At 44.8% G+C, this 27,947-nt stretch overlaps 2 protein-coding genes across 6 annotated transcripts in view; both read right to left on the reverse strand.

The window, feature by feature from the left end:
* LOC115102137 (bromodomain adjacent to zinc finger domain protein 2A-like) overlaps nucleotides 1-15,723 on the reverse strand; it is a 29,475-nt gene extending 13,752 nt beyond the window's left edge. The window contains exons 1-22 of one of the 2 annotated variants that reach the window (XM_065005334.1): nucleotides 15,524-15,723; nucleotides 13,759-13,888; nucleotides 11,813-12,664; nucleotides 9,058-11,304; nucleotides 8,546-8,803; nucleotides 8,039-8,440; nucleotides 7,810-7,870; nucleotides 7,461-7,569; nucleotides 6,973-7,074; nucleotides 6,615-6,840; nucleotides 6,364-6,425; nucleotides 6,184-6,249; nucleotides 5,457-6,089; nucleotides 5,035-5,249; nucleotides 4,797-4,871; nucleotides 4,525-4,702; nucleotides 4,383-4,445; nucleotides 2,025-2,169; nucleotides 1,342-1,940; nucleotides 1,001-1,199; nucleotides 524-679; nucleotides 156-316 (exon numbers count right to left, since the gene is read on the reverse strand). In XM_065005334.1, coding sequence (XP_064861406.1) covers nucleotides 156-316; nucleotides 524-679; nucleotides 1,001-1,199; nucleotides 1,342-1,940; nucleotides 2,025-2,169; nucleotides 4,383-4,445; nucleotides 4,525-4,702; nucleotides 4,797-4,871; nucleotides 5,035-5,249; nucleotides 5,457-6,089; nucleotides 6,184-6,249; nucleotides 6,364-6,425; nucleotides 6,615-6,840; nucleotides 6,973-7,074; nucleotides 7,461-7,569; nucleotides 7,810-7,870; nucleotides 8,039-8,440; nucleotides 8,546-8,803; nucleotides 9,058-11,304; nucleotides 11,813-12,664; nucleotides 13,759-13,888 — 6,939 coding nt within the window. In that variant the 5' untranslated portion in view covers nucleotides 15,524-15,723. The remainder of the gene's footprint in view (nucleotides 1-155; nucleotides 317-523; nucleotides 680-1,000; nucleotides 1,200-1,341; nucleotides 1,941-2,024; nucleotides 2,170-4,382; nucleotides 4,446-4,524; nucleotides 4,703-4,796; nucleotides 4,872-5,034; nucleotides 5,250-5,456; nucleotides 6,090-6,183; nucleotides 6,250-6,363; nucleotides 6,426-6,614; nucleotides 6,841-6,972; nucleotides 7,075-7,460; nucleotides 7,570-7,809; nucleotides 7,871-8,038; nucleotides 8,441-8,545; nucleotides 8,804-9,057; nucleotides 11,305-11,812; nucleotides 12,665-13,758; nucleotides 13,889-15,523) is intronic. The other variant, XM_029621748.2, reaches the window with a different exon arrangement.
* Nucleotides 15,724-16,641: 918 nt separating this feature from the next.
* LOC115102135 (uncharacterized) lies at nucleotides 16,642-27,906 on the reverse strand. Of its 4 annotated transcripts, none has more exons than XM_029621747.2 (4): nucleotides 27,781-27,906; nucleotides 24,096-24,225; nucleotides 22,204-23,034; nucleotides 16,642-20,723 (listed from the first exon to the last, which is right to left on the reverse strand). In XM_029621747.2, exons 2-4 carry the CDS (start codon nucleotides 24,223-24,225, stop codon nucleotides 19,579-19,581), a joined length of 2,106 nt encoding a protein of 701 aa, XP_029477607.2. In that variant the 5' UTR covers nucleotides 27,781-27,906; the 3' UTR covers nucleotides 16,642-19,578. The 4 variants fall into 4 exon arrangements, with proteins under 4 accessions (XP_029477607.2, XP_029477604.2, XP_029477606.2 ...); XM_029621744.2 differs by having other exon boundaries at nucleotides 27,670-27,906; XM_029621746.2 differs by lacking the exon at nucleotides 27,781-27,906 and adding an exon at nucleotides 26,737-27,624.
* Between the last annotated feature and the right edge of the window lie 41 nt (nucleotides 27,907-27,947).

Here is a 27,947-nt window from a genome sequence, read left to right on the forward strand (position 1 = left end):
GCGGTAAATTTGGGGATGATATGACGGAAATGTATTTCAGGATCAACTCTCCACTATCTGTGTTTCCAGAGCAGTGCAGATGAGGGATGTCAGTAGGGATAGAAAGAAACTTTAGACTATTGAGACAGGGCCCCTCTGTCCCCCTGGCATCTCACCTTGAGGTGCAGGTCGGCGGCAATGACCCTCTGCTCCAGGTCCTCCACCCAGCGGAGGGCTCCGACATCTGTCTCCAGGGCCCGCTCCTGGACCTGCCATGGCTGCTGCAGGGACTCTAGCAGGGCCTCTCCCTCCTTCACCTTCACCTGGAATATAGGGTCTGACGGAGAGAAGGGAGATGCAAGGGGAAGGGGATAGCGAGAGATAGACAGAAGAGAAAAAAGGACAAGGAAAGTGTCATCATCCCATTTCCATTCATTACAAGTCCCATTGATGTGCAAAGAAGCTTCACTATGAAACAACCAAATCTGACACACTATGACTTTTCATATCCCCATCTTTTCCTGACCAGTGCTCACTGACTCACCGTTGATGGGCCGTGTGCAGACCTCAGCCAGGTACTCCATGTGTTTGGCCAAGTGTTTGTGGAGCACCTTCTCCCGGATGCCTCGTGGGTGCAGGGCCTGCAGGGTGGCCGTCAGGTCCTCAGGCTCCTTTATCCACCACCAGCCACGCACCATTGCTAACAAAACAACAGCAACACACGCACTTGACACCAGCATCACACCTATAGCATTGCACGTTAGCAAACCATGCTAGCCATAATCGGCTAACCACACATAAGCATATGACTAGATCTTGTATAAGAGTTTTGCTACTTCGGATAACCATACATAATCATGTAAGCCAAATCCCAAGCTCAAATTGCATTATGTTTACATTGCTGACAAGTGTCATCGTCAGACACTACAGATGATATTGGATAATCCGTAGGTAGTTTTCAATAGCATGTGTAAAAAATTTTAAAAAAGAATGTTTTAAGGGATTGAACTGAATGGCTTACATGCTGGAATGGGCTTGACCACGAGCTGAGTGAAGTACTGTTGCTCTATCTCCTGGAAGAGTGTGGAAGAAGGGCGGCCACGACGCTTAGCTGCAGCCGCTCTAGCGCCAGCCCTGCGGGCGGGACTGCCGCCCCTCCTCCGCCTGCGCCCTGGTTTGGCTGGGCTGGGGGTCACCTGGGGTGTGGGGTCTGGTACAGACTGGAGAGAGGGAGAAAGATAGTTTAATAAGAGATAAAAATCATCTTTGATGAAGAAAACATGTTCAACAGTAGTAACTTATGTTGAGTGTTCTCTCCCATGAGGGTCCTGAAGTGTGTGCGGGGGGCTGAGGGGGAATCACCTGCAGCAGTGGAGCAGCAAGGGCGGGCAGGGTGCTGGGGGTCAGAGGGAGGCGTTTGGGCGGCTTGCTGGGGGGGGTCTGAGGTTCTGTCAGAGAGGTTTTGTCACAAGGCTGTTTTGGCAGCAGGTTGAACCACTGCCCCTGTTTCTCCGCCATCTCTTTCACGCTATCCTCTGGTAGTCTGCCTTTAGGTGCCGTCCCTGTTATTGGCTCCGTCCCGTTGGTTAATGCGCCCTGCAATTGGCTGAGACAGTTACTGAAAGTGGACTGAGTGAGGTCTTCAGTTCCATTGGTGGTGGTGGTGGTGTCCGGGGAAACGCCTGGCCCCGACTCCTCCCCGCCGGACTTGCTGCTACGGCGACGACACTTGGCGGTGCGGAGGTGTAGCTCCACCTCTGGTTTGATCTTGCGGGGGCGACCCCGGGCCCTGGGACTGCTCATAAGAGAGGCGGTGCCGGGGAGAGGGTCCTCTTTAGGGGGCAAGGAGGTCTGGGACTGGGGAGAGGAGGCGGGAGGGGCGGTCGTGTGCTTCTCCTCCACTTTGGGTTCCCTCTTCAGAAGAGTGACGGGCACCTCCTTCACCAGGATATCTTCTGTCGCTAATAGACAGAGAGGATGGATATGTTTAGAGTCAATAAAAAGATGGCTAGTAGAGGGTTGAGGGCAGTTGCTCTGCAACTCACCTAGGATCTCCTCAGGCCCCTCCACCAGCACCCCTCCCAGGTGGGGCAGGAGCCAGTATCTCCGGCGGAACCGGTCCTGGCCCAGAGACACCGCCCGCAGGGAGTGGGAGGATTGGAGCAGCTTCTTACGGAAAAACACCTGTCGCTGTGGAGGAGAAAAAAAGATCACACACATACACCAAAAAGTATGTGGACACCCTTTCAAATTAGTGGATTTGTTTATTTCAGCCACACCTGTTACTGACAGGTGTATAAAAATCAAGCACACAGCCATGCAATCTCCATAGACAAACATTGACAGTAGAATGGCCTTACTCAAGAGCGCAGTTCATTGTGGCACCAAATTTCTGCCCTGATAGCGCTGCCCCGTTCAATTGTAAGTGCTGTTATTGTGAAGTGGAACCACCTAGGAGCAACAACGGCTCAACCGCAAAATGGTAGGTCACACAAGATTACAGAACGGGACCGCCGAGTGATGAAGCGCGTTTTCAATTTTCACCTAAAATGACATCCCCAAATCTAACTGCCTGTAGCAAGGCTATGCATATTCTTGGTACCATTTGAAAGGAAACACTGAGGTTTGTGGAAATGTGAATTGAATGGAGGAGAATATAACACAATCGATCTGGTCGAAGAAAATACAAAAGACAAAAACCAACACAATAGATCTGGTAGACTACAAAAAACAAAACAAAAACGTTTTTTCTACCACCATCTTCGAAATGCAACAGGAAGGTCCCAAATTTGGCCATCACTCTGGATGTAATTTCCGATGGTGTCCACTAGATTGCAGCAGTGCATGTGCAAAGCTTCAGACTAATAACTTGAAGTATGAGCAAACTACATGACATTTAGTGTGAAGTCACCCAGGTACATTTGGGCAAATCATGAAGGAGACATTTACATTTTTCTGCAAGAATATCGTCAAATCTGTATACTCGTAAATTCAACATTTGCAAACTCTCCATATTCTTGTAATTTTTGTCCAAAAGGAAAAGGCTTGCTGTCGCACAAGGTTAGCAGCAGAACTTGGCGACAGAGTTGGAGTTTACTCCCGTAAAGCCCAGCTCGTTGGCTATCTAGCTAGCGTTGTTGGACCCCGATTGGTGCTTATTTGACAAAGTTACAGTCAATCAAGTGAAAACCAACCACGTAACCGGCGCGCCATGAAGGCGTCGCTATCTGACCAAATTTGGTGTCCTATAGGATATAGTACACTCCTAATTATATAGTGAAGTCTGGTTACGTTCTAGGATCTCGGAGGAATAAATACAAATGTGATTTGACTGGTTGAAACAACATTTCGGGTTAGATTTTCAGATTCCTTTCTTTGCAAATTGAACGAGTGGAAATACAAAATCAAACGTGCAGGATATTAAAAAGTATTTTATCTAACCAAATGACACTTCATGTTATGTCTGGGACCCTTTGGATGATACAATACTGAAATCTAGTTCTGATTTAAGTACACATTTCACCTTCAGCGGTGAATTTATCAAACCTATCGCGGTGAAAAAAGGTGTTTTGTTGTTAGGAGCTCTCAAACAATAGCATGGCATTTATTCGCAGTAATAGCTACTGTAAATTGGACAGTGCAGTTATATTAACAAGAATTTAAGCTTTCAGCCGATATAAGACACATATGTACCGACATTATTTGTTTCTCTAAAATCGGATTTATAACTGTCCTGTTGACGGGACGCCTATCCCTACGTTAAGTGTCTGCTGGAGTGGCATAAAGCTCGCCGCCATTGGACTCTGGAGCAATGGAAAGGCGTTCTCTGGAGTGATGAATCAAGCTTCACCATATGGCAGTCTGACGGACAAATCTGGGTTTGGTGGATGCCAGGAGAAAGCTACCTACCCTAATGCACAGTGCCAACTGTAAAGTTTGGTGGAGGAGAAATAATGGTCTGGGGCAGTTTTTTCATGATTCGCACTAGGACCCTTAGTTAGAGTGAAGGGAAATATTAATGCTACAGCATACAATGACATTCCAGACGATTGTTGCAACATTTCGGGGAAGGCCCTTCCCTGTTACGGCATGACAATGTCCCCGTGCACAAAGCGAGGTCCAGATCTCGGTTTGTCGAGATCGGTGTGGAAGAACTTGACTGGCCTGCCAGTCGACTTGCTTCCATTGCGGCTGAACATCCCCGCAGCAATGTTACACCGTGTAGTGGAAAGCCTTTCCAGAAGAGTGGAGACTGTTATAGGGGGGACCAACGATGTGCAGGTGTCCACATACTTTTGGTCATGTAGGGTGACATTTTCCTCAAACAAAACAACTCAGAACTGAACACAATGTAGTTACACTGATAGAAAAGACACTACAGAAGAACAAAATGAATGCCTTACCTTGGTTAGCTTATCGATCTGCCTCTCCAACTCTGGAATGCTGGCGTTGGTGGGGCTGTCAGTCTGTGGAAAGGACATTTGGTGAGTATAATACAGACACCCTCACCAACACATTGAGATTGACACAAACACACACACGCACTTCATTCAGTTTGGGCTCCTCCTTGGGTGTGCGGCGGCGGCTGCCCCTCTCCATGGGGCCGCCGCTTTCTTCCAGACTGAGGTTCTCCTCCTCTGCCACCCTGGCACTGCGCCTCCTCTCCTCTAGATAGAGCTCCTCCTCAGACCGCCCCGTACGCCGTGCTAGAGCTGCCTTCAGTCTGGGAGATCACACACATAAAGCCCCAGTGATATAACACTCTCCTTCCACAAACTAAAACAAATCTAAATTCAAGGAGCTGGGACTGGTCTTACTTGCGCAATTTCCCCTCGATGATCCACTTGTTCTTCCTGTAAGTAGCCCTGTTTTCCAGTGTGTTGTCAATCTCACTGCAATGCAAAACAATACAAACAGGGTTTACTTTAAATGTGGGATATCCTTTCCAGAAGGAGTTCCTTTTGACACATTTTTGCTGTAAAATATATTTGCATCATACTTAGGATATGGTTGTTATTAACTGCTTAGTTTCTCTCTGTGTATTGTCATCCTGACCTAATGACAATGTTGCTGCCGTTGAGCTCCTCCACCAGGAAGCCCAGGATGGCAGCCTTGGTGTCGGGGTTGAGGGTGAGGAAGGTCTTGGTCCGCAGCACGTTGCACACCTCCATGTCAAAGCCATGGGACTCCAGGAAGATCCTCAGACCCTCAGACACTGTGCTGCGAGTCAGCTCCAGGTCCACCAGCTTCTCCCCTAGGATCTTCACCGACTGGAGGGAGAGAAAGAGGGGGATTTAAGAAATTGAACTAGGTAAATCTGATGAACTAGAGTTTACATGTAACATACAGCTAAATACATTTTTTAATTGGTAAACTATAGCTAACAGTAAAATGTCTACATGGAGACAGCGCTTTGTCAAACAAATATTCAGGAACAACCATTTCAAAACTATCTCCATACAGTCAATAACACACACCTGGTAGTAGGGTGGCAGGCCTGGGTCGTGTAGTGCGGCCTCCACCAGCTTTATGAGCAGATCCTGGACCTCGCTTTGACTGTCTCCCAGGCCCAGGAGGCCCTCCTGCAGGGTGCTGAGGCTAGGCACATCAGTGGGGATGTGGAGGCCCAGCACCTTGCCATAGCTGTACAGGAACTCCACCACAGTCAGGCAGTGGGAGAAGGCCACACCAGAAAGAACCAAGCCAGGGATCCGAGACAGCTCCGGAAGGGGCTGGTGGTCTGTGAGACACATGTCCTCAATGGGCTTCTTCAGCTCCTCCAGGATCATCTGCTGTCTCCTCCTCTCCTCCAGCCGTCTCTGGGCCTGGGCCCTCCTCTCCACCTGCTTCTTAGCTGCCAGGGCTGCCTGGGCCGCAGCCTCCGCCTCTGCCTGGGCCGCAGCCAGGGCTTTGGCCTTACTCCTGGCCCCCAGCACCCTTTTCCCCTTGGCCAACCTCTCCTGGTCAGTCTCCACAACCGGTGGCGGCACCTCAACCTTCTTCCTAGGGCCGCGCTTCTTGGGCTCAGGGGCGGGTGGCTGTGGTGGGGCCGGCTGTGAGGCCTCCTGGTCGGCTGGTTCAGCCTTCACCTCCTTGGTCTCCTTGTCCAGCTGAACAGAGGGTAAGAGGGGTTTGTTAAATAGATTGTGGCCGATTATTGCTTTGGTCAACAACAACAAAAATATATATATAAATATGCCTTACCTTCGCTTGCTTTTTCTCCTGTCGGATCTTTTTATTCTTGTTATCCTCCTTTCTTTTCATCCTTGCCTAGAAGAGAGGAATGGAACCATTTGCCTTAAGTGTGTTGGAGACAACCTGGATACACCACCAACATGTAATGTTACAACACGTCTTCAGATTTTGATGCTTAGTATACCGTACCTTTCTCTTCATTTTCTTCTTGATTTTGACAAGTTTCTCCTTGTCCTCCTCAGTCAGACCATCTAAAATTAGATAAACACGTTTACATTGGAGACTTCAAAATCCCCAACCTAATTGAAGCTTTTTGATGCAGACAGATTCTACAATATTACATGGCTGATTATTTTGTGCCATTGAATAAGTCTGTACAGGAGCTTACTTTCCAACCAGTGAACACAGACTCATATCGCCAGGCTATGACCTCCACTCACCCTTGGCCTCTAGCCTCTTCAGCATTCTGGCGTCCACCTTGCTCAGCAGGTCCACCATCTTGGGTTTGGGCGGCCTCCCGGGCTTTCGGACTGGCCCACCCTTGGTACGACGAGCTCGGGGCCGGGGCATCTCTTTGTCAGGGTTCGGAGGTCGGCCACGTCGGCCTGTGATGGCCATGATCATGGAGGGCACCTCCTCATTGGCCAGTAGGCACCATTTCACTCCCTGGAAGAGATCATATGAAAAGGTTTATGGGAAATGTGTTTTATGATATTACACTGACAGTGTGCATCGAGTTATTACTGTAGGTATTTATGATGAAAGATCTGTCAGCAAATACAATAAATTCACACACACCTCAGTGGAGTCCCTCTCCTCGTAGAAGTCTCCTACAGGCATGCGGGGGCTGAAACTGAAGTGTTCCCTGGTCACAGCAGTGTCCTGGTGCCTGTTCAGATACTGAGGGAGAACAGGATCGTCAGTCAGTGGCATCAGAGCAGAGGAACATGGAAAAATACAGGTCATAGGTCACCGAGTCATCCACCCACAGTATGAGCAAATGATGAGTTGATTAAATGAGATCAAATGCAGCTAGTTATGCCTGTATGCTAAAAATATGGCCTCTCCATGGTCTCTTAATTTAGATGGTCGTAGTCAATCTCTCACCCAAAATAAGTGTCTGTCTGATGTGGTAAATGCCCTGAGGTAAAGAAAACCCATTGTATCAAAGGCTATTTATAGCTGCTGAAGTTCTCTCGTGTCTCACACAATAAATTGACAGTAAGATTATGTTGTGCCAAAATGGCTCCTGTGGTGAGGTTTTACTGTAACTCAGGGCCATTTACCTTGATGACTTCAGGAAACTGCTTCATCCTCCTCCCACAGGGGCTGTAGTACCAGGTCTCGCCCTTGAGTCGGTCCTCATTCTTCTTGACCCGGATCTCCCTCCTCCAGCTAAAGCACAGATCAATAGAAAGTCAGTTAAGAACCACATTCAACAGTGTAAAAGCAGCACATAGTTTCATCCTTCTATTCTAGGCTCCACTGCATGGATACTGAGGGGTTTTGTATTTATGGGTGAACATAAACCTTCTGCACTTTCCACACACTAGAAGTATTTGGCACAGAGAAAGCCTAATTAAGGGGGACTTCTCGCTCCATAAACTGTATAAATCAGAGTGTATGTATCATTACCCGTGGAGCAGAGGGAAGTAGACCTGCTCCTCTGTTGCTATCCTCCTTCTAGGAGTGTCACCTGTACAAAGAACAAAGATAGTTGAATCAGATCAGTACCAAATGACTCATCCATCAAGAATGCCATTGGTTTAGTTTGTAATCATTGGGTTATAACTATATCTAGTTGAAAAATATGTAACCATTTTTCAATAATTTCCAGTATTAAAGTAGTTTGCTCATTCATTACCCGCAGTGGAACTGTCGTCGCCGTCGTTGACGTTATTGTCATCATCATTGGGTTTAGTGTCAATGTCCATTTTTGCTATTTTGTGTGGCTTCGGCTCCAGAACACTTACTTTCTTGACTCTAACTTTCTTGGGTTTGATCACTGGTGGGGTCTCGCCACTGGTCAGACATGGTTTACCAATGGTAGTGACTGGTCCACTTTGACCAGGAAGTAGGCCTTCAGCAGAATGTTCAGGCTCTCCTGTGGCTGCTACTGGTTCAATCTTCTTCTTTCTCTTTCTAGGTCGTCCCTTTTCCTTGTTCTCTCCTACCTCAAGCTTCTTCCTCCGCTCTACCTTTATCTTCTCTACCTTTGGAGTTTTAATAGCAGACTTCCGCTGGGCTTTCCCAGGGGCCTGCGGAACTGGAGAGTGACAGAAATTTCAGAAATCCTTGTTTGTACACTACCTTTTTCAAAATTAATTAGTTACACAGATTAAAAAAAAGGGATAAAGAGAAGTTAGTTTACCGGGAATGGAGGCTGCTTGAGTGCGTGGCTTCCTGGGTTTCCTTGGTGTTTTGGTCTTTTGGCCAGTCGTGGGCACGGCTGGGGCACCTAGGGGCAGGAGCGGGGCTCCAACCAGGCTTTCCACCAGGGCACTGAGCGCAGCTGTGTGCTTGCCTTTATCCACGATAACAGGTGGTGCCATGATTGTAGCAGCACTGGCCTTGGTGCTGGTGGTGCCAGTGGAGTCTGGTATATCGCAGACCTCCGCCTCACGGTCACCTTCAGACCGTGTCAAGAGGGCATAAGGTTAATGGTCAATGTGTAGCAACATCGAATTAACGTAGTTACTGTTTGTTGACAAAATATGTATTTCCATAGTTGGCTGTGATAATTTCCAAGACCTAACCCACAACTCTTTCTTGCAAAGTTCTAGATTGCCACACATCTTACTTAACAGGAGATTCTGACTCATAAAAATCTAATTAATTACAAAAATATAGGTTGTCATACATCAACTATGGCAAGGATCTTACCTTTGTAGGCTGGGGTTGGTTTGGCAGGGCAATTTGAGCTTGACCGAGAGATGTCATTCTGGGGCAAGTCAACACTGGAGTCCAGCATCTGAGAGGTGTTGTTCAGAGAGGACTCCAGCATGGACTCCTTGGTGCTCAGGCAGCTGTCCATGGTCTCCTCTGCCCGAGAAACGTTCTCTGTCTGGGTATCATCCAGAGTCAATTCCCTAGAGTCCTCCACAAAGGAGAAGCTGCTATCCATTGTAGTGTCTCTAACATGTGATGTTTCCTCCACGTGAGTGCTGTCATCCATGTGAGCGCTGTCATCCATGCGAGCGCTGTCATCCATGCGAGCGCTGTCATCCATGCGAGCGCTGTAGTCAAATAGAGATTTGTTGCCATCTACGCGAGAGCTGTCGTCAAAGCGGGAAGTGTCATCATCCGTGTGAGAGGTATCGTCAAACAGAGAGTTATCACCATCTACGCGGGAGATGTCATCCAATCGAGATGTGTCATTCATGCGAGAGGTATCGTCAAGTCTAGAAGTTTCGTCAAACCGAGAGGCATCGTCAAATGACGAGTTGTTACTGATGTCATCTTCCTCAGTGAGGCTGAGGTCTTCCATATGGGTGCTGTCGAGGCGTATGGACTCCGCCTGCAAGGACTCGTCAAAAGACTCATTAACTGTTGACTCATCCGTCACACAGATGTCATCCAGACTTCTCTTCTCCAGGGGAATGTCTGCACCGCTCATCGGGGTGGTGTCATTTTTCTCAGCACAAACTTGGTCCCCAGGGGAGTCCTCTTGGTTCTTGGGGTGCAGTGTCGTCCCAGGAATAACTGTGAGGGTTTTGATTGAGTGTTTTTCACATTGACGAGTCGGAGACCCTGCGGAATCAATCTTTGATGATGTTTTGACTCTGTCTGCTTCTACAGAGGGATCCTTCATGTTCCCCGTGTACTTCATGTTCCCCATGCATCGCTCCTCTGACTCTGGGGGAACCATCCGTTTAGGAGCTTGTGGAGGAGCAGGGGCGGATAGTGGAGGCGCAGAAGGTACCTCAAGAGGAGCAGTCATCACTGCAAGAGGCACAGACATCAAGGCAGGTGACTCAGACAATGGAGGAGCTCTGGAGGTTTGGGATGTGAGAGGAGGAGGTCCAGACAAAGGTAGAGCTCTAGGGCCTTGGACTGTTAGAAGAGGCATAGACACCTCCTTTGGAAAGGAGGACACTACAGACACAGACACTGCAGGAGGGGCAGAAACTGCTAGGGGACAAGTAGACACTGATTGAGAAAGTGAGGACACTGATATAGAACGTGAACTGACTGCCGAATGAGGCCTGGACACTGCTGAGGGAGGTGCCATGACTGCCACCGAGGGAGTAGACACCGCTGGGGAAGGAGCAGATGCAGACATTGATGACGAAGTCCAAAACGTTTCTCGAGGTGCTCCAAATAAAGCAGGGGGAGAAGAAGTCAGAGGAGGTAGTCTGGATCCTTGGACCATCTGTTGAAGAGCGGGGATAGGCACAGACATGGAGTGCGGGAGAGCAGACACCATGGTAGAAGTCGAGACCACTGCAGGAGGTGTAGATGTAGTGTGAGCAGTCTGATGTGCCACAGACACTGGGGGACGAGCACTGACTGGATTGGGAGCAGACACAGATGGAGGTCTAGAGGATTTGTCCAGTAAAGGAGAAAGAGCAGATGGCTTAGGAGGAGGTGCAGACAATGAGGAGGGAGGTGATACGACTGATGGAAGTGTGGACACAGTCACTGGAAAAGGTCTTAGGCCTTGTAACATCAGAGGAGGCGACGACAGCCTGGGAGGAGGCCCGAGCACAGGGGGAGAAGGAGCAGAGGACACGGGAGGAGCTGAGTTTCGGGGAGGCGTAGAAGTAACGGAGGAAGATGAAACAACAGGAGGCCCTGAGGCACTCATATGAGTGATAGACACTGCAGGAGGTGCAGAGACCCTAGGAGGGGTTGCTGCCTTAGCTGAAGGAGGTGTGGAAACCACAGGGGGAGGCGCCGACATCGAGTGTGGAGGCTCAGGCAGCGCAGACTCCATCGCTAAGGTAGTCATTTCATGGTGCTGGGCCATTGGCTGCTTGGAGCGCTGGCAGTAGTCACTGGTGGGCCCCATGGGAGGTCCAGGGGGCTTGGGAGGGTAGCTGTCGCTTTTAGGCAGCCGCTGGGCGACAGACGCCCTCTCCATCCCATTGTAGCCTTTATCCACATCCTTAAACGCTTCACTCATCCGCCCTAGGGAACACAAAACAGTCAGACCATTAGAAATGACAAGAACAAAACACAGCAGCGGCAAGGCAATTCAAAGGAGGGAATCTGAAGAGCAGATGGAGCTTTTATAAAACACCTTGTCGACAATCTTATCCATGCCAGCGTTCCACTCTCGTCAGAAAATGTCTCTTATCAAGCTGAGATGACAGAATATGCAAACAAGGTTTCAGTTCTGTCATGGCAACAGTTGACAGTGTTGACATAAAAAAAATCTGCTTAGTGAATTCAATTACTGACAGCTGAGACACTGATTAGTAAATTAGCAGATAAGGCCTAATTGAAAGAGTTGAGTCATTGAAAAGAAAAATTGCTTTGAAACAGGAATTTCAAACACTTGTGATACATGGCGCTGTTTCTACAGACACTGTATTTAGCGACCACAGAAATATGAAAATGAAACACTTCTTCCGTGCTATAAAATAGAAGATGTTACTCAGAAGACTTGAAACCTGTGTAAATATGTGCATCTCACCTTGCATGACAGCTGGCATCGCTACAGAACCACCATGGGGACTCCTCTCCCTGGTCTGGCTCTGGGGCGATCCACTATCCGCCATTGTCGAGGGTGACATCATGGGGACAGAAGACACCGCCATGGGGAGGGGGCTGCCTGTGCCCCCCCGGCCCATCTGGTGGTGCTGGGGGCTTCCCCGTGGAGGGGTGAAATTCTGGGAGGTAGGGGGCATCATCTGAGCCTGAGGTTGTGGAGCGGGAAGAGGTGGGTGCTGGGGCTGTTGCTGGTAGTAGGGAATCCCGTTGGACATCATGCTGTAGTGCTGAGGTTGCTGCTGCTGCTGGTGGTGGTGTTGCTGTGTCTGTTGGTGAGGGGGTGGCTGTGGAGGCTGCTGCTGGTGATGCTGTGAGGGCGCAATCCCAGGGTGCACCTGGCTCTGGTAGGCCCCGTACACGCTGTGCGAGTTATACCCCATTGCCATGGCTGTGCTGCTCTGCTGTTGCCCCGGGTTAACCCTGTTCCAGTACTGGCCCCCTGTAAGATTCATGTTTGGGGGTGGCACCACGGGGGGCTGACGGGACCCAGGCATGCCCCCGTTCAGTTGGTACTGTCCGTGACCCTGGAAATGCTGCTGGCTCTGTTGCTGCATCACCCCAGTGGGAGGCTGCTTCTGGTGCATGCCATGCCCAGGAGACAAGCTCATGGCTGGGCTGTACTGTGGCTGTCCTCCCCACAGGTAGTCGTAGCCCATGCTACTCTGGTGGTGGTGGTTGCTCATATGAGGGTATGGGGCTGTTGGAGGTTGGGAGCCAGGCACACTGGACCCAATTACAGTAGTGCTGCCATTCACATTCATTTCGCCGTTCATATCTGCAAAGGTGGTTAGGGACAAGAGTGAGAGAAGACGGGTCAGATAATTCATTTTTCAGTGTGTTCAATTCACACATCATGCATCCTGCACAATCATAAATTCTCTAGAAAATTTGAGGTGTGAGGTTACATTAATTAATTGCTTATGCACCAAAAACCTTCTCTAGAGTTAGATACAATCTCTTGCTCATTATAAGGTGTGAAAAGACTGGGGCAGAGCGATATTCATTTAAATCAGTTATTGATATACACATAAATATATAAAAACGCAACATGCAATAATTTAAACATTTTTACTGGGTTACAGTTTATAGGAAATCACTCAATTGACAAATTCATTAGGCCCTAATCTGTGGATTTCACATGACTGGGCAGGGGCGCAGTCATGGGTGGGCGTGGTCCCACCCACTTGGGAGCCAGGCCCAGCCAATCAGAGTTAGTTTTTCCCTACAAAATAGCTTTTTTTAACAGACAGAATTACGCCTCAGTTTCATCAGCTGTCCGTCCGGTGGGCTGGTCTCAGAAATCCTGCAGGTAAAGAAGCCAGCTCTGGAGGTCCTAGGCTGGTGTGGTTACACATGGTCTGTGGTTGTGAGGCCAGTTGGACATACTGCCAAATTCTCTAAAATGACGTTGGAGGCGGCTTATGGTAGAGAAATTAACATTAAATTATCTTGCAACAGCTCTGGTGGACATTCCTGCAGTCAGCTTGCCAATTGCTGGCTCCTCAAAACTTCAGACATCTATCGCATTGTGTTTTGTTACAAAACTGCACATTTTCGAATGGCCTTTTATTGTCCCCAGCACAAGGTGCACCTGTCTAATGAACACACTGTTTAACCAGATTCTTGATATGCCACACCTGGCAGGTAGATTGATTATATTGGAAAAGGAGAAATGCTGCCTAACAGGCATGTAAACAAAAATAGTGCACAACATTTGAGAGAAATACGATTTTAGTGTGTATGGAACATTTCTGGGATATTTTATTACAGCTCATGAAACATGGGACCAACACTTTACATAGTGTTTATATTTTTGTTCACCATAGAAATAGAGGCAGAGTAACCACAGAAAATTGGGTCTGTACTCACTCTTCTCCTGCTGAGGGAAACTCATGGAGGACCCATTGGTATAGACAGAATCCCCTGAGGAGAGTTTCAGTCCTGAGTTAACAGACACAGAGGAGTGGGTGCCATAGTTGAAATGGTTGTTCGCCTCCATCTGAAAAACAGGTAGCAAAGACAACAAGTCATGAAGAAAAACAAATAAACCAGGAAAAAGTATTTGACCCTGCACATCAAATAAATAATTATTTTTTGAATAAATCATCTATCTAGATCCATACACAAACATGCATTGTTACAACTGCAGGCGTTGGCAAGCCTGAAGATGGCTATGAATGATGACACGTTGAGGACGACACCACAAACGTTGCACTCCCACAACATGTCGCAGTTAGAGCAGCAGATGGGATGCTCTGGCCAGCACACTCATGGACAAAGCACAGCGAACCCGTTTTGACAGCGGGGGAACGACAGTATTTTGGTCTGCGAGACATGTTTTCAAGAAATCTAGCTATACATTGAAAAAGGTATATCGTGGTTTTCAACAAGTAGCTACATATTGTACAGAACGTCTGCCTGTTCGTAAACCCAACGTTTAACTGCGTTTGTCAACATCCATCCCACGATAAACGCATAATATTAGCATGAAGAGCTAACAAACACTAGCTAGCTGAAAACATTGGTTTCATTAAGCTATGCTAGCTCGATAGTTCACCACAAATCTTGGAAATGTCACAAATATATATTTAATTGCAATTTGAAAACAGACAACTTCCGTAGTTAATCATTTATTAGCTAATTTCTAACGACAGACAATTAGATTCGGTTGTCATTGCTTACTAGCAAGGCTTTCTGCTACACGTGACCATGCGCTGTTGCTGATATCGCCCCTCTGCATAGACCTGAATCTCTCATCCAATACTCAACTTGTCAGCAAACTAGCTATAGCAGTCTTTCATGATAGCGTGTCATGGTTACACTAGCTCGCTATTTAACTTGCCCAGTTGAAGTTGATGAGCTAGCTAGAAAACAAACCATACCGCTATTCAGTTGTTTATTAAAACTCAACGAAAACAAAAGGGCTCCACGTTAGTGCTTGTAGTATAATTGAAGAAGAAGCGACACGAGCGGAATCATAAACATGTTTCGTTTTGTTATAGTTCATATATTGACTAGTTAGCTAAATTAGCTTTCATTCAAAACTCGCCACCAGATGGTTAACGTGATATCCAACTAACGGTAGGCCTACTGTAAGCTATCTAACGTTATCTAGTTAGCAATACGGCGCTAGGTTAGCATCTGATTTGATATCTTTCTAACGTTACTGTACACTGCATCAAAAACAATCATCCAGTGAGTTCGTTAGTGAGATGTAACTACATTTAACACAATCGGGCGATTGTAGAATTTGCTGATCGTTTCAACACATCATTTGACACCTCTAGGCCCTTATTAGATCATGCTAAATTCAAGGTTATTGACAATAGCGTCACTAGTAATCAACAACAGACATTAGCTACAACGCTGAGTAAAACTAGTTAATAATAGTCACAGCGGGTCTGTGCTCATAACCATTTGTGATGATAACTAAAACATATAGAGTAATAACATCAGTCGTCTTGGAGTATCGTTTTTGTTTACGTTCTTAAAACGGTGGCTGCTTCTCTTTTGTTAGCCACCAAGCTAATAAACGCACATTGTTTTCGCTCTATTCGCCTGAGATAGTGAGGCAGCATCATCCTCCCTCACACACTCAAAAGTTTGACATAGAATGTAATTAAAACTGACTAACCTTGTAATCCTTGGATTTCAAAGACACTGATGTCTTTGATCATCCGAGTGTACAAATATGGTTGAAGTAGGTACAGGCTATGTAAATAAAACAGGTACAGTATTCGCTAACCTTTGGGTTTCAAATGAGCAAACATGGCTGGTGTTTGAGCGCAGCCATGATCACAGAAGAGAAAGAAATCGAGCCGAAAGAGGAAGTGAATGGTTACGAGATGGCGGATAAATAAAGATAGTTCACTCAAGCCGTTTACCATTGAAAAATATGGTCAGTTCTTGTCTACATAAAGGGGTGGGTCTCCCTTAGACACCAATGCAAAAGCAGCTGGGTCTGGTCTACTTAGTTCATTGACTTGTATTTAACCATAAAATAACAGAGAGTGGGGTGTCTCGCTTCCTCTTTCGTCTCTGGAGTTTACACACTGGGGAAGCCTGGGAAGCTCTGGGTCCTAGCACCGGAATAGCACCATATTAGGAGAATTGTCATCTGATGTAGGCAATGACCTATGCAAACCCTGGATTGCAGATGCTATGTATTGGCCATTAAAATGCTTTATAGCCACCGGTCGGACATATTGGCAATCCCCAGAAGCAGCTGTCTTAAAAAAGTATTAATGGAATTGTAGAGAACAAAATTAAGTATTTAAGTATTTTTGTTATTGTAGTGGGACAGTAACATTAATAATCTAATAAAATATATACTTAAAGGAAAATGTTTTTATGTTTTGATCATTATTTTATGTTTAACTCACATTATTTAAAATTATGCATTAAGGTGTCTGTAATATAATAAACGTGGCAAAAACGAATGTAGACAATAAATGCCTTTCTATAGCTTCCAAAATATATTTTTTTACGACAGTGGGGGAGTGCCAAGATGGAGGACGGTGTCTTCAAGACAGCGCCCCCAAAAAGCTCTCTAGTGTATATATAAATAATTGGATGTAGGGCCTACATGTACTTGTAGACTACACACAAAAATACAGGTATACTATGTAATAAAGAATATGCACGAATTTGAGTGCAATCACAGATCAATAGGGGAAATTACTGCAAATACTTTCCTGTATTGTCTCAAATTTCAAGCAACTGAAGAACAAACCACGCAAACAACCGGTAGAGTAAGTTTAAATATAATTTTATTGAACATTCTGGCTTGTAAGGAACATTTACACGATTTTGCAGGAATTAGTTTCAAAGCTATATACCAATGAATTTTATATTACAGCCTGATTAATCAGACTAACCCTCATTCAGCTTCATCTAGATTATGTTTTTTAACATCTCATGTGCCTGCCGCAAAACCAATTGCCCTTTGGGACAAATAAAATGTAAACTTGAAGAATGTCTCAATTATAGATACATCATGATATTAGTTTGTGCCATTAGGGATATGGTCTCTCACATCACATGGTTCTTGTGTTGAGGGTGTGCAAATTCAGCAGCTCTGCTACTTTGAAAAAACTCTTACACCGCCACAAATGTTAACCTATTCATTCCCCGTTTCATTGTTATAAAGTCTAACGTTTCAAGGTAAAATGTTTACTTAATTACATTTATGTTTTGATGTTGTAATAATGTGGTATACTCTCTCCTACAATACATTTGGCAAATTCTCATATTAAAAACACAGATTCAATGAAAGGAATAGAACTACAGTGGGGCAAAAAAGTATTTAGTCAGCCACCAATTGTGCAAGTTCTCCCACTTAAAAATCTTGCTTGTTTGTAGGTGACCAAATACTTATTTCCCACCATAATTTGCAAATAAATTCATTAAAAATCCTTTCTAATTTTGACTGTCATAGTTGAAGTGTACCTATGATGAAAATTTACAGGCCTCTCTCATCTTTTTAAGTGGGAGAACTTGCACAATTGGTGGCTGACTAAATACTTTTTTTGCCCCACTGTACTTGCCTTCGAGGATTATATAAATTTGAGTGCAATACAATTCATGGGAAGATAACCGTTTGCAGGTGTTTCTATTTATTCATTTCACTTAACATATTTGTTAGCTGGTCTACTTTTGAACTCAACAGGCATTCTACACACCTTATCATTGTGCAAAACATCATTGACCTTTTATAAGGACTATCCCAATCCAGCAGCAAAAAAACTGCCCTTTAGGAGAAAATAAGTTACACAAGACTAAACATATTCTGTAGTCTTCAGATTGCCAGCTTCATTTCATGATAAAATGGGCACATTCAGGAAGAGCATAATAATAATATAAAACACTGTGTTGCTTTCTAAAGAGAAAAATAATAATTTGTTCCCAAGAACAGGATGTTTGAACAGCTTGGTGTCTGGTCAGAATGCAGCTACAGGAAGTGATGCTGAGTTGAGAGGGTGTCATTTAATTAATAAACAATCAAAAATACCCAGACAAATGAAATTGTATGTAGTGCCATGTACTACAATTACAATATTACATTATAGTGACGGGGACCTGTTCTCGTTTTATTGTAATCAATTTGGCATATAATGATTGTACACAAACTCTATTGACATTGAATGGTTTTTGTACAAACATAATTCTCGGTGGCCATCTTTCAGCCTTTCCTCTTGTAGCAAGTGGTCATCCGCATCTCAGAAGTGATGTCAATCTCCTCTATTATTTCATAAAAAATAAAATGTCCAACTTTCATACTGAAATAACAGATTATTTTGATAACCAACAATGCAATATATCCACATAAACACTGATTAGACCAGGTTATGTAGCCTAGAAATAAGTGTAAGGGGCACTAGCACGCACGCAAGCGCTAGTGTATTTATGGCTCCCTCTGGAGCTGGGACACAGCGCTAATAGCTTTATAGGGAAGGGTGGGTGATATTAAAGTAAACATGGAGCAGAATTATTATTTTGTACTTTTAACCCCCAATTTTATGATATCTAAATGGGTAGTTCCAGTCTTTTCCCATCGCTGCAACTCCCGTATGGACTCAGGAGATGTGAAGGTCGAGAGACATGCATCCTCCGAAATACGACCCTGCCAAGACGCACAGTTTCTTGACACACTGCTCGCTTAGCCCGGAAGCCAGCCGCATCAATATGTCGGAGGAAACTGGCAACCAAGTCAGCTTGCAGGTGCCCTGCCCATCACAAGGAGTCGCTAGAGCGTGATGGGACAAGGACATTCCGGCCGACCAAACCCTCACCTAACACAATGTTGGGCCAATTGTGCGCCGCCTCATGTGTCTCCCGGTCACGGATGGATCGAAACTGGGTCTGTAGTGACGCAGTGCCTTAGACTGCTGCGCCACTCAGATATTTATTTACCTACATCAGTGAGCAGCTGATCAGATGTCTGAAGGTTGAGAAACACCGCTTGATGCAGTATTCTTGGTAATTTATTTTGGTAAACAGTGATTAATGAAGTACAGTTTCCATGTCCTCCCATTTCCATTTGAAATGTATGAGAAGTCACACAACACTGAAAGCAGTGTCTTCTCCAAAACTTATTTGACATGAAACATGCATAGCCCGTCTTCAAACACAAGCACCATGGGAAACACGAGTCTTAGTTTCTTAGAACAATGGAGACAAAAAAATATATTTTCCAGTGTAACTCAACATCATTTGAAGTGCATAAGCCTGTGATACCTTTACAGGTTTGACATACACACCAATAACTACACATTTACCTCATATTTTCTTGACAGTGCAAGTTTAATTTGGTCAATACACAGGTTTACCATGTCATATCCCCCATCAACCCCCTCACCACACAAGACCCAGGAGTATTGTAATGTACTCTGCCACAACTCTAAACAGATGGAAAGATTCTTGAAGGTAAAAAACAAAAACAACCAGATGTTTGCCAAACCGAGCTTCAAGCCTCCTTTCAATTTGCCTTCATGTGATGTGCTGTTAGATAACAAATATCAATATGGGAATTAGTAAAACAATGTATATTTGGGAGAAACAATAAGACAGATGCCTGAAAGAATTTCACAACATTCAAATCTTATGAACATTGATAGACTGTTTTAGCGATTTAACAGATGAGGAGGAAAGGGGAAACATGTAAGTTTAAAGGCTAAGGTACTGAAACTATTAACTGTTTCTCTGATCACTATCCACAGGAGGCGGCTCACAAGAGGGAACCAAACAAAAACTGTAAATGGTTGGGGGGGGGGGGGGCAGATTACTCTGTTTAATTTCTGACTGTGGATCCGTACATAACCTGCTCGTCGAACATCTCATTACAAAATCATGGGCATTAATATGGAGTTGGTCCCCCTTTGCAGCTATAACAGCCTCCACTCTTCTGGGAAGGCTTTCTACTAGATGCTGGAACATTGCTGTGGGGACTTGTTTCCATTCAGCCACAAGAGCATTAGTGAGGTCAGGCACTGATGCTGGGCGATTAGGCCTGGCTCGCAGTCGGCGTTCCAATTCATCCCAAAGGTGTTCGATTGGGTTGAGGTCAGGGCTCTGTGCAGGCCAGTCAAGTTCTTCTACACCGAGCTCGACAAACCATTTCTGTATGGACCTCACTTTGTGCACGGGGGCATTGTCATGCTGAAACAGGAAAGGGCCTTCCCCAAACTGTTGCCACAAAGTCGGAAGCACAGAATCGTCTAGAATGTCCTTGTATGCTGTATCATTGAGATTTCCCTTCACTGGAAGTAAGGGGCCTAGCCCGAACCATGAAAAACAGCCCCAGACCATTATTCCTCCTCCACCAAACTTTACAGTTGGCACTATGCACTCAGGCAGGTAGCGTTCTCCTGGCATCCGCCAAACCCATATTCGTCCGTCGGACTGCCAGATGGTGAAGCGTGATTCATCACTCCAGAGAACACGTTTCCACTGCTCCAGAGTCCAATGGCGGCGAGCTTTACACCACTCCAGCCGACGCTTGGCATTGCGTATTGTGATCTTAGGCTTGTGTGCAGCTGCGGAGACCCTAGGAGGGGTTGCTGCCTTAGCTGAAGGAGGTGTGGAAACCACAGGGGGAGGCGTCGACATCGAGTGTGGAGGCTCAGGCAGCGCAGACTCCCTCGCTAAGGTAGTCATTTCATGGTGCTGGGCCATTGGCTGCTTGGAGCGCTGGCAGTAGTCACTGGTGGGCCCCATGGGAGGTCCAGGGGGCTTGGGAGGGTAGCTGTCGCTTTTAGGCAGCCGCTGGGCGACAGACGCCCTCTCCATCCCATTGTAGCCTTTATCCACATCCTTAAACGCTTCACTCATCCGCCCTAGGGAACACAAAACAGTCAGACCATTAGAAATGACAAGAACAAAACACAGCAGCGGCAAGGCAATTCAAAGGAGGGAATCTGAAGAGCAAATGGAGCTTTTATAAAACACCTTGTCGACAATCTTATGCATGCCAGCGTTCCACTTCAGTGAGATGACAATAAATATATTGCCTGTATCAAGGGCCAGGAGTTTTTCGCTATCTATTGTGGTGCACACTAAATTGAGGTGAGCTACACCCGACTACAGTGGTTGAGAATCAGGAAATATGCGAGGTGAGATTTACAACATGATTTCTCTCAGGAAATACAGGCAAGGGTCCAAACCAGGAAACAAGTAAGGTTCTCTGACATGGAGAGCTAACTAGTCAAACAGGAACAATGAATGACCTATAGATAAGCCTACATCTCGCACCACTGCAAGAGGTGACTTTCCTAAACATTTTGGGACTTGTCCATACTGTAACCTGTGTTAGAAGGAATCCAGTTGACACATCATTATTCCTTTCCACAAAAAAATGTCTCTTATCAAGCTGAGATGACAGAATATGCAAACACGGTTTCAGTTCTGTCATGGAAACAGTTTAGTGTTGACATTAAAAACCGCTTAAGAATCGGCCCCTTTTTTTTCAATTTTTGCCTAAAATGACATACCCAAATCTAACTGCCTGTAACTCAGGACCTGAAGAAAGGAAATGCATATTCTTAATACCATTTGAAAGGAGACACTTTGAAGTTTGTGGAAATGTGAAATGAATGTAGGAGAATATAACACATTAGAAAACCAACTGGTTTTTTTGTACCATCATCTGTGTAATGCAAGACAAAGGCCATCATGTATTATTCCAGCTCAGGCACATTTAGATTTTGGCCACTAGATGGCAGCAGTGTATGTGCAATGTTTTAGACTGAGCCAATGAACCATTGCATTTGTTACATTTTGTGGCAAGACTGCCCAAATGTGCCTAATTGGTTTATTAATAACTTTAAGTTCATAACTGTGCACTCAAAAAATAACATGGTATTATTTCACTGTAATAGCTACTGCAAATTGGACAGTGCAGCTAGATTAACAAGAATGTAAGCTTTCTGCCAATATCAGATATGTCTATGTCCTGGGAAATGTTCTTGTTACTTACAACTTCATGCTAATCGCATTAGCCTACGTCAGCTCAAAAGTCCCAAGGGGGACCCACCAATCCTGTAGAGGTTTTAAATCTGCTTAGCGAATTCAATTACTGACAGCTGAGACACTGATTAGTAAATTAGCAGATAAGGCCTAATTGAAAGAAAATTAAGTAATTGAAAAATGGCTTTGAAACAGGAAGTTCAAACTCTTGTGATTCAGTATCTGTAGAAACAGCGCCATGTATCTAGCGACCACAGAAATATGAAAATGAAACACTTCTTCCGTGCTATAAAATAGAAGGGGTTAGGTTACTCAGAAGACTTGAAACCTGTGTAAATATGTGCATCTCACCTTGCATGACAGCCGGCATCACTACAGAACCACCATGGGGACTCCTCTCCCTGGTCTGGCTCTGGGGCGATCCACTATCCGCCATTGTCAAGGGTGACATCATGGGGACAGAGGACACCGCCATGGGGAGGGGGCTGCCTGTGCCCCCCCGGCCCATCTGGTGGTGCTGGGGGCTTCCCCGTGGAGGGGTGAAATTCTGGGAGATAGGGGGCATCATCTGAGCCTGAGGTTGTGGAGCGGGAAGAGGCGGGTGCTGGGGCTGGTGCTGGTAGTAGGGAATCCCGTTGGACACCATGCTGTAGTGCTGAGGTTGCTCCTGTGTCTGTTGTTGAGAGGGTGGCTGTGGAGGCTGCTGCTGGTGATGCTGTGAGGGTGCAATCCCAGGGTGCACCTGGCTCTGGTAGGCCCCGTACACGCTGTGCGAGTTATACCCCATTGCCATGGCTGCGCTGCTCTGCTGTTGCCCCGGGTTAACCTTGTTCCAGTACTGGCCTCCTGTAAGAGTCATGTTTGGGGGGGGCACCACGGGGGGCTGACGGGACCCAGGCATGCCCCCGTTCAGTTGGTACTGTCCGTGACCCTGGAAATGCTGCTGGCTCTGTTGCTGCATCACCCCAGTGGGAGGCTGCTTCTGGTGCATGCCATGCCCAGGAGACAAGCTCATGGCTGGGCTGTACTGTGGCTGTCCTCCCCACAGGTAGTCGTAGCCCATGCTACTCTGGTGGTGGTGGTTGCTCATATGAGGGTATGGGGCTGTTGGAGGTTGGGAGCCAGGCACACTGGACCCAATTACAGTAGTGCTGCCATTCACATTCATTTCGCCGTTCATATCTGCAAAGGTGGTTAGGGACAAGAGTGAGAGAAGACGGGTCAGATAATTCATTTTTCAGTGTGTTCAATTCACACATCATGCATCCTGCACAATCATAAATTCTCTAGAAAATTTGAGGTGTGAGGTTACATTAATTAATTGCTTATACACCAAAGACCTGCTCTAGAGTTAGATACAATCTCTTGCTCATTATAAAAGGGGTGAAAAGACTGGGGCAGAGCGATATTCATTTAAATCAGTTATTGATATACACTGAACAACAATATAAAACGCAACATGCAATAATTTAAACAATTTTACTGAGTTACAGTTCATAGGACATCAGTCAATTAACAAATTCATTAGGGCCTAATCTAGGGATTTCACATGACTGGGCAGAGGCGCAGTAATGGGTGGGCGTGGTCCCACCCACTCAGAGTTAGTTTTTCCCTACAAAAGGGCTTTATTACAGACAGAAATACGCCTCAGTTTCATCAGCTGTCCGTCCGGTGGGCTGGTCTCAGAAATCCTGTAGGTAAAGAAGCCGGATGTCTAGGTCCTGGGCTGGCATGGTTACACATGGTCTGCAGTTGTGAGGCCAGTTGGAAATACTGCCAAATTCTCTAAAATGACGTTGGAGGCAGCTTATGGTAGAGAAATGAACATGAAATTATCTTGCAACAGCTCTGGTGGACATTCCTGCAGTTAGCATGCCAATTGCTGGCTCCCTCAATTTCAGACATCTGTCGCATTGTGTGTTGTTACAAAACTGCACATTTTCGAGTGGCCTTTTATTGTCCCCAGCACAAGGTGCACCTGTGCAATGAACACACTGTTTAACCAGCTTCTTGATATGCCACACCTGGCAGGTAGATTGATTATATTGGAAAAGGAGAAATGCTGCCTAACAGGCATGTAAACAAAAATAGTGCACAACATTTGAGAGAAATACGATTTTAGTGTGTATGGAACATTTCTGGGATATTTTATTACAGCTCATGAAACCAACACTTTACATAGTGTTCATATTTTTGTTCACCATAGAAATAGAGGCAGAGTAAATGCAGAAAATTGTACTTACTCTTCTCCTGCTGAGGGAAACTCATGGAGGACCCATTGGTATAGACAGAATCCCCTGAGGAGAGTTTCAGTCCTGAGTTAACAGACACAGAGGAGTGGGTGCCATAGTTGAAATAGTTGTTCGCCTCCATCTGAAAAACAGGTAGCAAAGACAACAAGTCATGAAGAAAAACACTAAATATTTAAGGAAAAAAATATTTGATTCTGAACATAAAATAAAATTCACAGAAATTCCCTGCAGCTGTCTCATGGTCTATTCTTACAAGCAGAATACACATGCAATGGATGGTTCCCATTAATAAAATAAGTGAGCAGTATAAACTAAAACAACAAATACTATGTGATTTTTTTAAATAAATAAAATAACTAGCTAGAACCATACACTAAAATGTATTGGTTACAATGCAGGCGCTGGCAAGCCTGAAGATGGCTATGAATGATGACACGTTGAGGACGACACCACAAACGTTGCACTCCCACAACATGTCGCAGTTAGAGCAGCAGGGGTGCTCTGGCCAGCACACTCATGCAATGTTGATCCACATTAAAGCACAGCGAACCCGTTTTGACAGCGGGGGAACGACAGTATTTTGGTCTGCGAGACATGTTTTCAAGAAATCTAGCTATACATTGAAAAAGGTATATCGTGGTTTTCAACAAGTAGCTAGCTACATATTGTACAGAACGTCTGTCTGTTCGTAAACCCAACGTTTAACTGCGTTTGTCAACATCCATCCCACGATAAACGCATAATATTAGCATTAAGAGCTAACTAACACTAGCTAGCTGAAAACATTGGTTTCGTTAAGCTATGCTAGCTCGCTAGTTCACCACAAATCTTGGCCATATATAACTAAGCTATGGTAATTGCAATTAGAAAACAGACAACTTCAGTAGTTATGAATTTATTAGCTAGCTACTTTCAAACAATATAAAATTAGCTTTGCTTGTACATCATGAGCATGGCCTTATTTCTATTATCGCATATAGGATGACTGTGGATAGGCTAGGTTGTAGCAACCTCATGATGAGTAAAGGGGAAATAAGAGTATCATGTCCTATCGTTGTTACATTGAATTTAGGGAATGGAATATCTTAACAGCGATAGGATTATGCTACTACATGATACTCTTATTTGCCCAATACCCATCATGTGGTTGCTACAACCTCACCTATGAATCTAAGTTTACACAGGTCGAGAGAAACATTTTGGACAGACAAGTGACACATTCAATAGCACTTTGCACACTTTTGCCTGCATCTAGCTGATCTAGGGTGTAATCATTAGTCCATCAGTTGCAAACGACAATTTCTATTGGACAAATTCAGGTGTTTATCCCTGTGTTGTTCCATTTGCTTCCGTTTAAGAAACGTTTTTCAACAGAACCGGCGGAATGAATACACGCCTGATCATGTGTAAACACAGCCCATAGTAGCCACATTGTATTCCTATGCGCTCTCCTCCTCTCACCTTTTCCATTCGCTTGTGGACTTCAATGAACAACACTTCAGCTGTACGTGACCAGGCAAAAAAAAACATTCCAAGCAAAACCATATATCATAACTGCTACACACAGCCTACATCGTTGTCACCATATTAGCTAAAGTAACATCAGTCAACATAGCTAATATAACTAATGCATTAGTAAACTCGCTACAATCATGCAGTAACATTACAGTATACGGTCGGTGAGCAGTGTAACACTTACACCGGCGAGCCCTGGTGGCAATACATTTGTGAAATCAAAAGCTTACCTTGACTTGGAAGAGTTCCAGTGTTGGATAGTCATAGCCAGCTAGCTAACATAGCAGCTCTCTGTTTGAGAAGCGTGTTAGAGTAGGCTGAACTAGCTAGCTGCATTTCCTAGCTAAGTAAGAGAAACTCAAGAAACAAATAAGTCTCTTTCTCTCTCCCTTGCTTCTCCTTCATTTCGGAAGAAATGAATTAGTTCAACTATTGTCTTTCTCTCTTCGAGTCAACTACTCACCACATTTTATGCACTGCAGTGCTAGCTAGCTGTGGCTTATGCAATTCAATACTAGAATCATTCACTGATCCTTTGATTGGGTGGAGAAAAGTAAGTAAGTCTTTGTTGCAAGAGCTCTAATCACTCGGAGTACATCTTCCAGAAGTTGTCATAATTACTGTGCAAGTCTATGGAAGGGGGTGAGAACCATAAGCCTCCCCAGAGGACGGAAACTAGCTATCCCCCAGCTACACCATGACGCTACCCTACAGAGTTGTGTTTATGCTACTGTAGACCTTCATTGCAAAACAGTGGGTTTTAATGAATTATTTGGTGACGTGAATATATTTAGTATAGTTTTATCTAAAAAACATATTTAAAAAATGTAAAACATTTGTAAAGTTATGAAATTCACTGAGGATGGTCCTCATTCCTCCTAATGTTTAACTGCGTTTTTCAACATCCATCCCACGATAAACGCATATTAGCATGAAGCAGCGAACATTAGCTAGTTGAAAACATTGGTTTCATTAAGCTATGATAGCTCGCCACAAATATTAACCATGTCACAAATATATATTTAATTGCAATTTGAAAACAGACAACTTCCGTAGTTAATAATTTATTAGCTCATTTCTAACGACAAAAAAATTAGATTCGATTGTCATTGCTTACTAGCAAGGCTTTCTGCTACACGTGACCATGCGCTGTTGCTGATATCGCCCCTCTGCATAGACTTGAATCTCTCATCCAATACTCAACTTGTCAGCAAACTAGCTATAGCAGTCTTTCATGATAGCGAGCTAATGTAACCATGACACGTTATTTAACTTGTCACATTGAAGTTGGTTGTTTGCTAGCTAAAAGATCCCGCTATCCAGTTGCTTATCAAAACTGTCAATAACGAAAACAAAAAAGGGCTAAACGTATAATTTAATTAAAAGGTGGCACGAGCAGTTGCATAGCTAAACACGTTTAGTTTTGTTATTGTCCATTTCTTGACTAGCTAGCTAAATTAGCTTTCATTCAAAACTCGCCACCCAATGGTTAACTTCATTTCCAACTAACGTTAGGCCTATCTAGCGTTATCTAGTTAGCATCTGATTTGATATCTTTCTGACGTTATTGTACACTGCAACAAAAAACAATCCAACAAGGAGTTCGTTAGTGAGATGTAACTACATTTAACACAATCGGTTAAAAAAAAGTTAAAATTATTTAAGTTGCTCATAGTTTCAACATATCATTCGACACCTCTAGGCCCTTATAAGATCATGCTAAATTAAAGGTTATTGACAATAATCAACAGAAGTTCACTACAACGCAGTGTAAAACTAATTTATAATACAGTCACAGCAGGTCTGTACTATTTAAACTTTTGCGATGATAGCTAGTTGATGAAACACGTGGAGAGAAACAACATCAGTTGTCCTGGAGTATCGTTTAAGTTTCTGAACATTTTGAATGTGTCTTTTGTTAGTTAGCTAATAAACGCACATTGTTTTCGCTTTATTCACCGGAGATAGTGAGACCGCATCATCCTCCCTCACACACACACACACACACACATCAAAAGTTTGCCAGAAAATGTAATTGAAACGGACTAACCTTGTCATCCTTGGATTTCAAAGGCACTGATGTATTTTATCATCCGAGTGAACAAATATGGTTGAAGTAGGTAGAGGCTATGTAAATAAAACAGGTACAGTATTCGCTAACCTTTGGGTTTCAAATGAGAAAACATGGCTTGTGTTCGAGCGCAGCCATGATCACAGAAGATAAATACATCGAGCCGAAAGAAGAAGTGAATGGGTGAACCAACGGATAAATGAAGATAGTTCACTCAGGCCGTTTACTATTGAAAATAATGATCAGTTCCGGTCGAC

The sequence above is a fragment of the Oncorhynchus nerka genome, linkage group LG20 (assembly GCF_034236695.1).
Source record: "Oncorhynchus nerka isolate Pitt River linkage group LG20, Oner_Uvic_2.0, whole genome shotgun sequence".
Classification (NCBI taxonomy): Eukaryota; Metazoa; Chordata; class Actinopteri; order Salmoniformes; family Salmonidae; genus Oncorhynchus; species Oncorhynchus nerka.

What these genes read in the sequence shown, in the direction of transcription:
- LOC115102135 (XM_029621747.2), bottom strand. Translation starts at nt 24,225, where the DNA reads ATGGAGGCGAACAACTATTTCAACTATGGCACCCACTCCTCTGTGTCT. An exon ending in TTTCCCTCAGCAGGAGAAGA is followed by an intron (nt 23,035 to 24,095) that starts GTAAGTACAATT and finishes CCACCTTTGCAG; the next exon opens with ATATGAACGGCGAAATGAAT. An exon ending in GATGCCGGCTGTCATGCAAG is followed by an intron (nt 20,724 to 22,203) that starts GTGAGATGCACA and finishes TGTGTTCCCTAG; the next exon opens with GGCGGATGAGTGAAGCGTTT.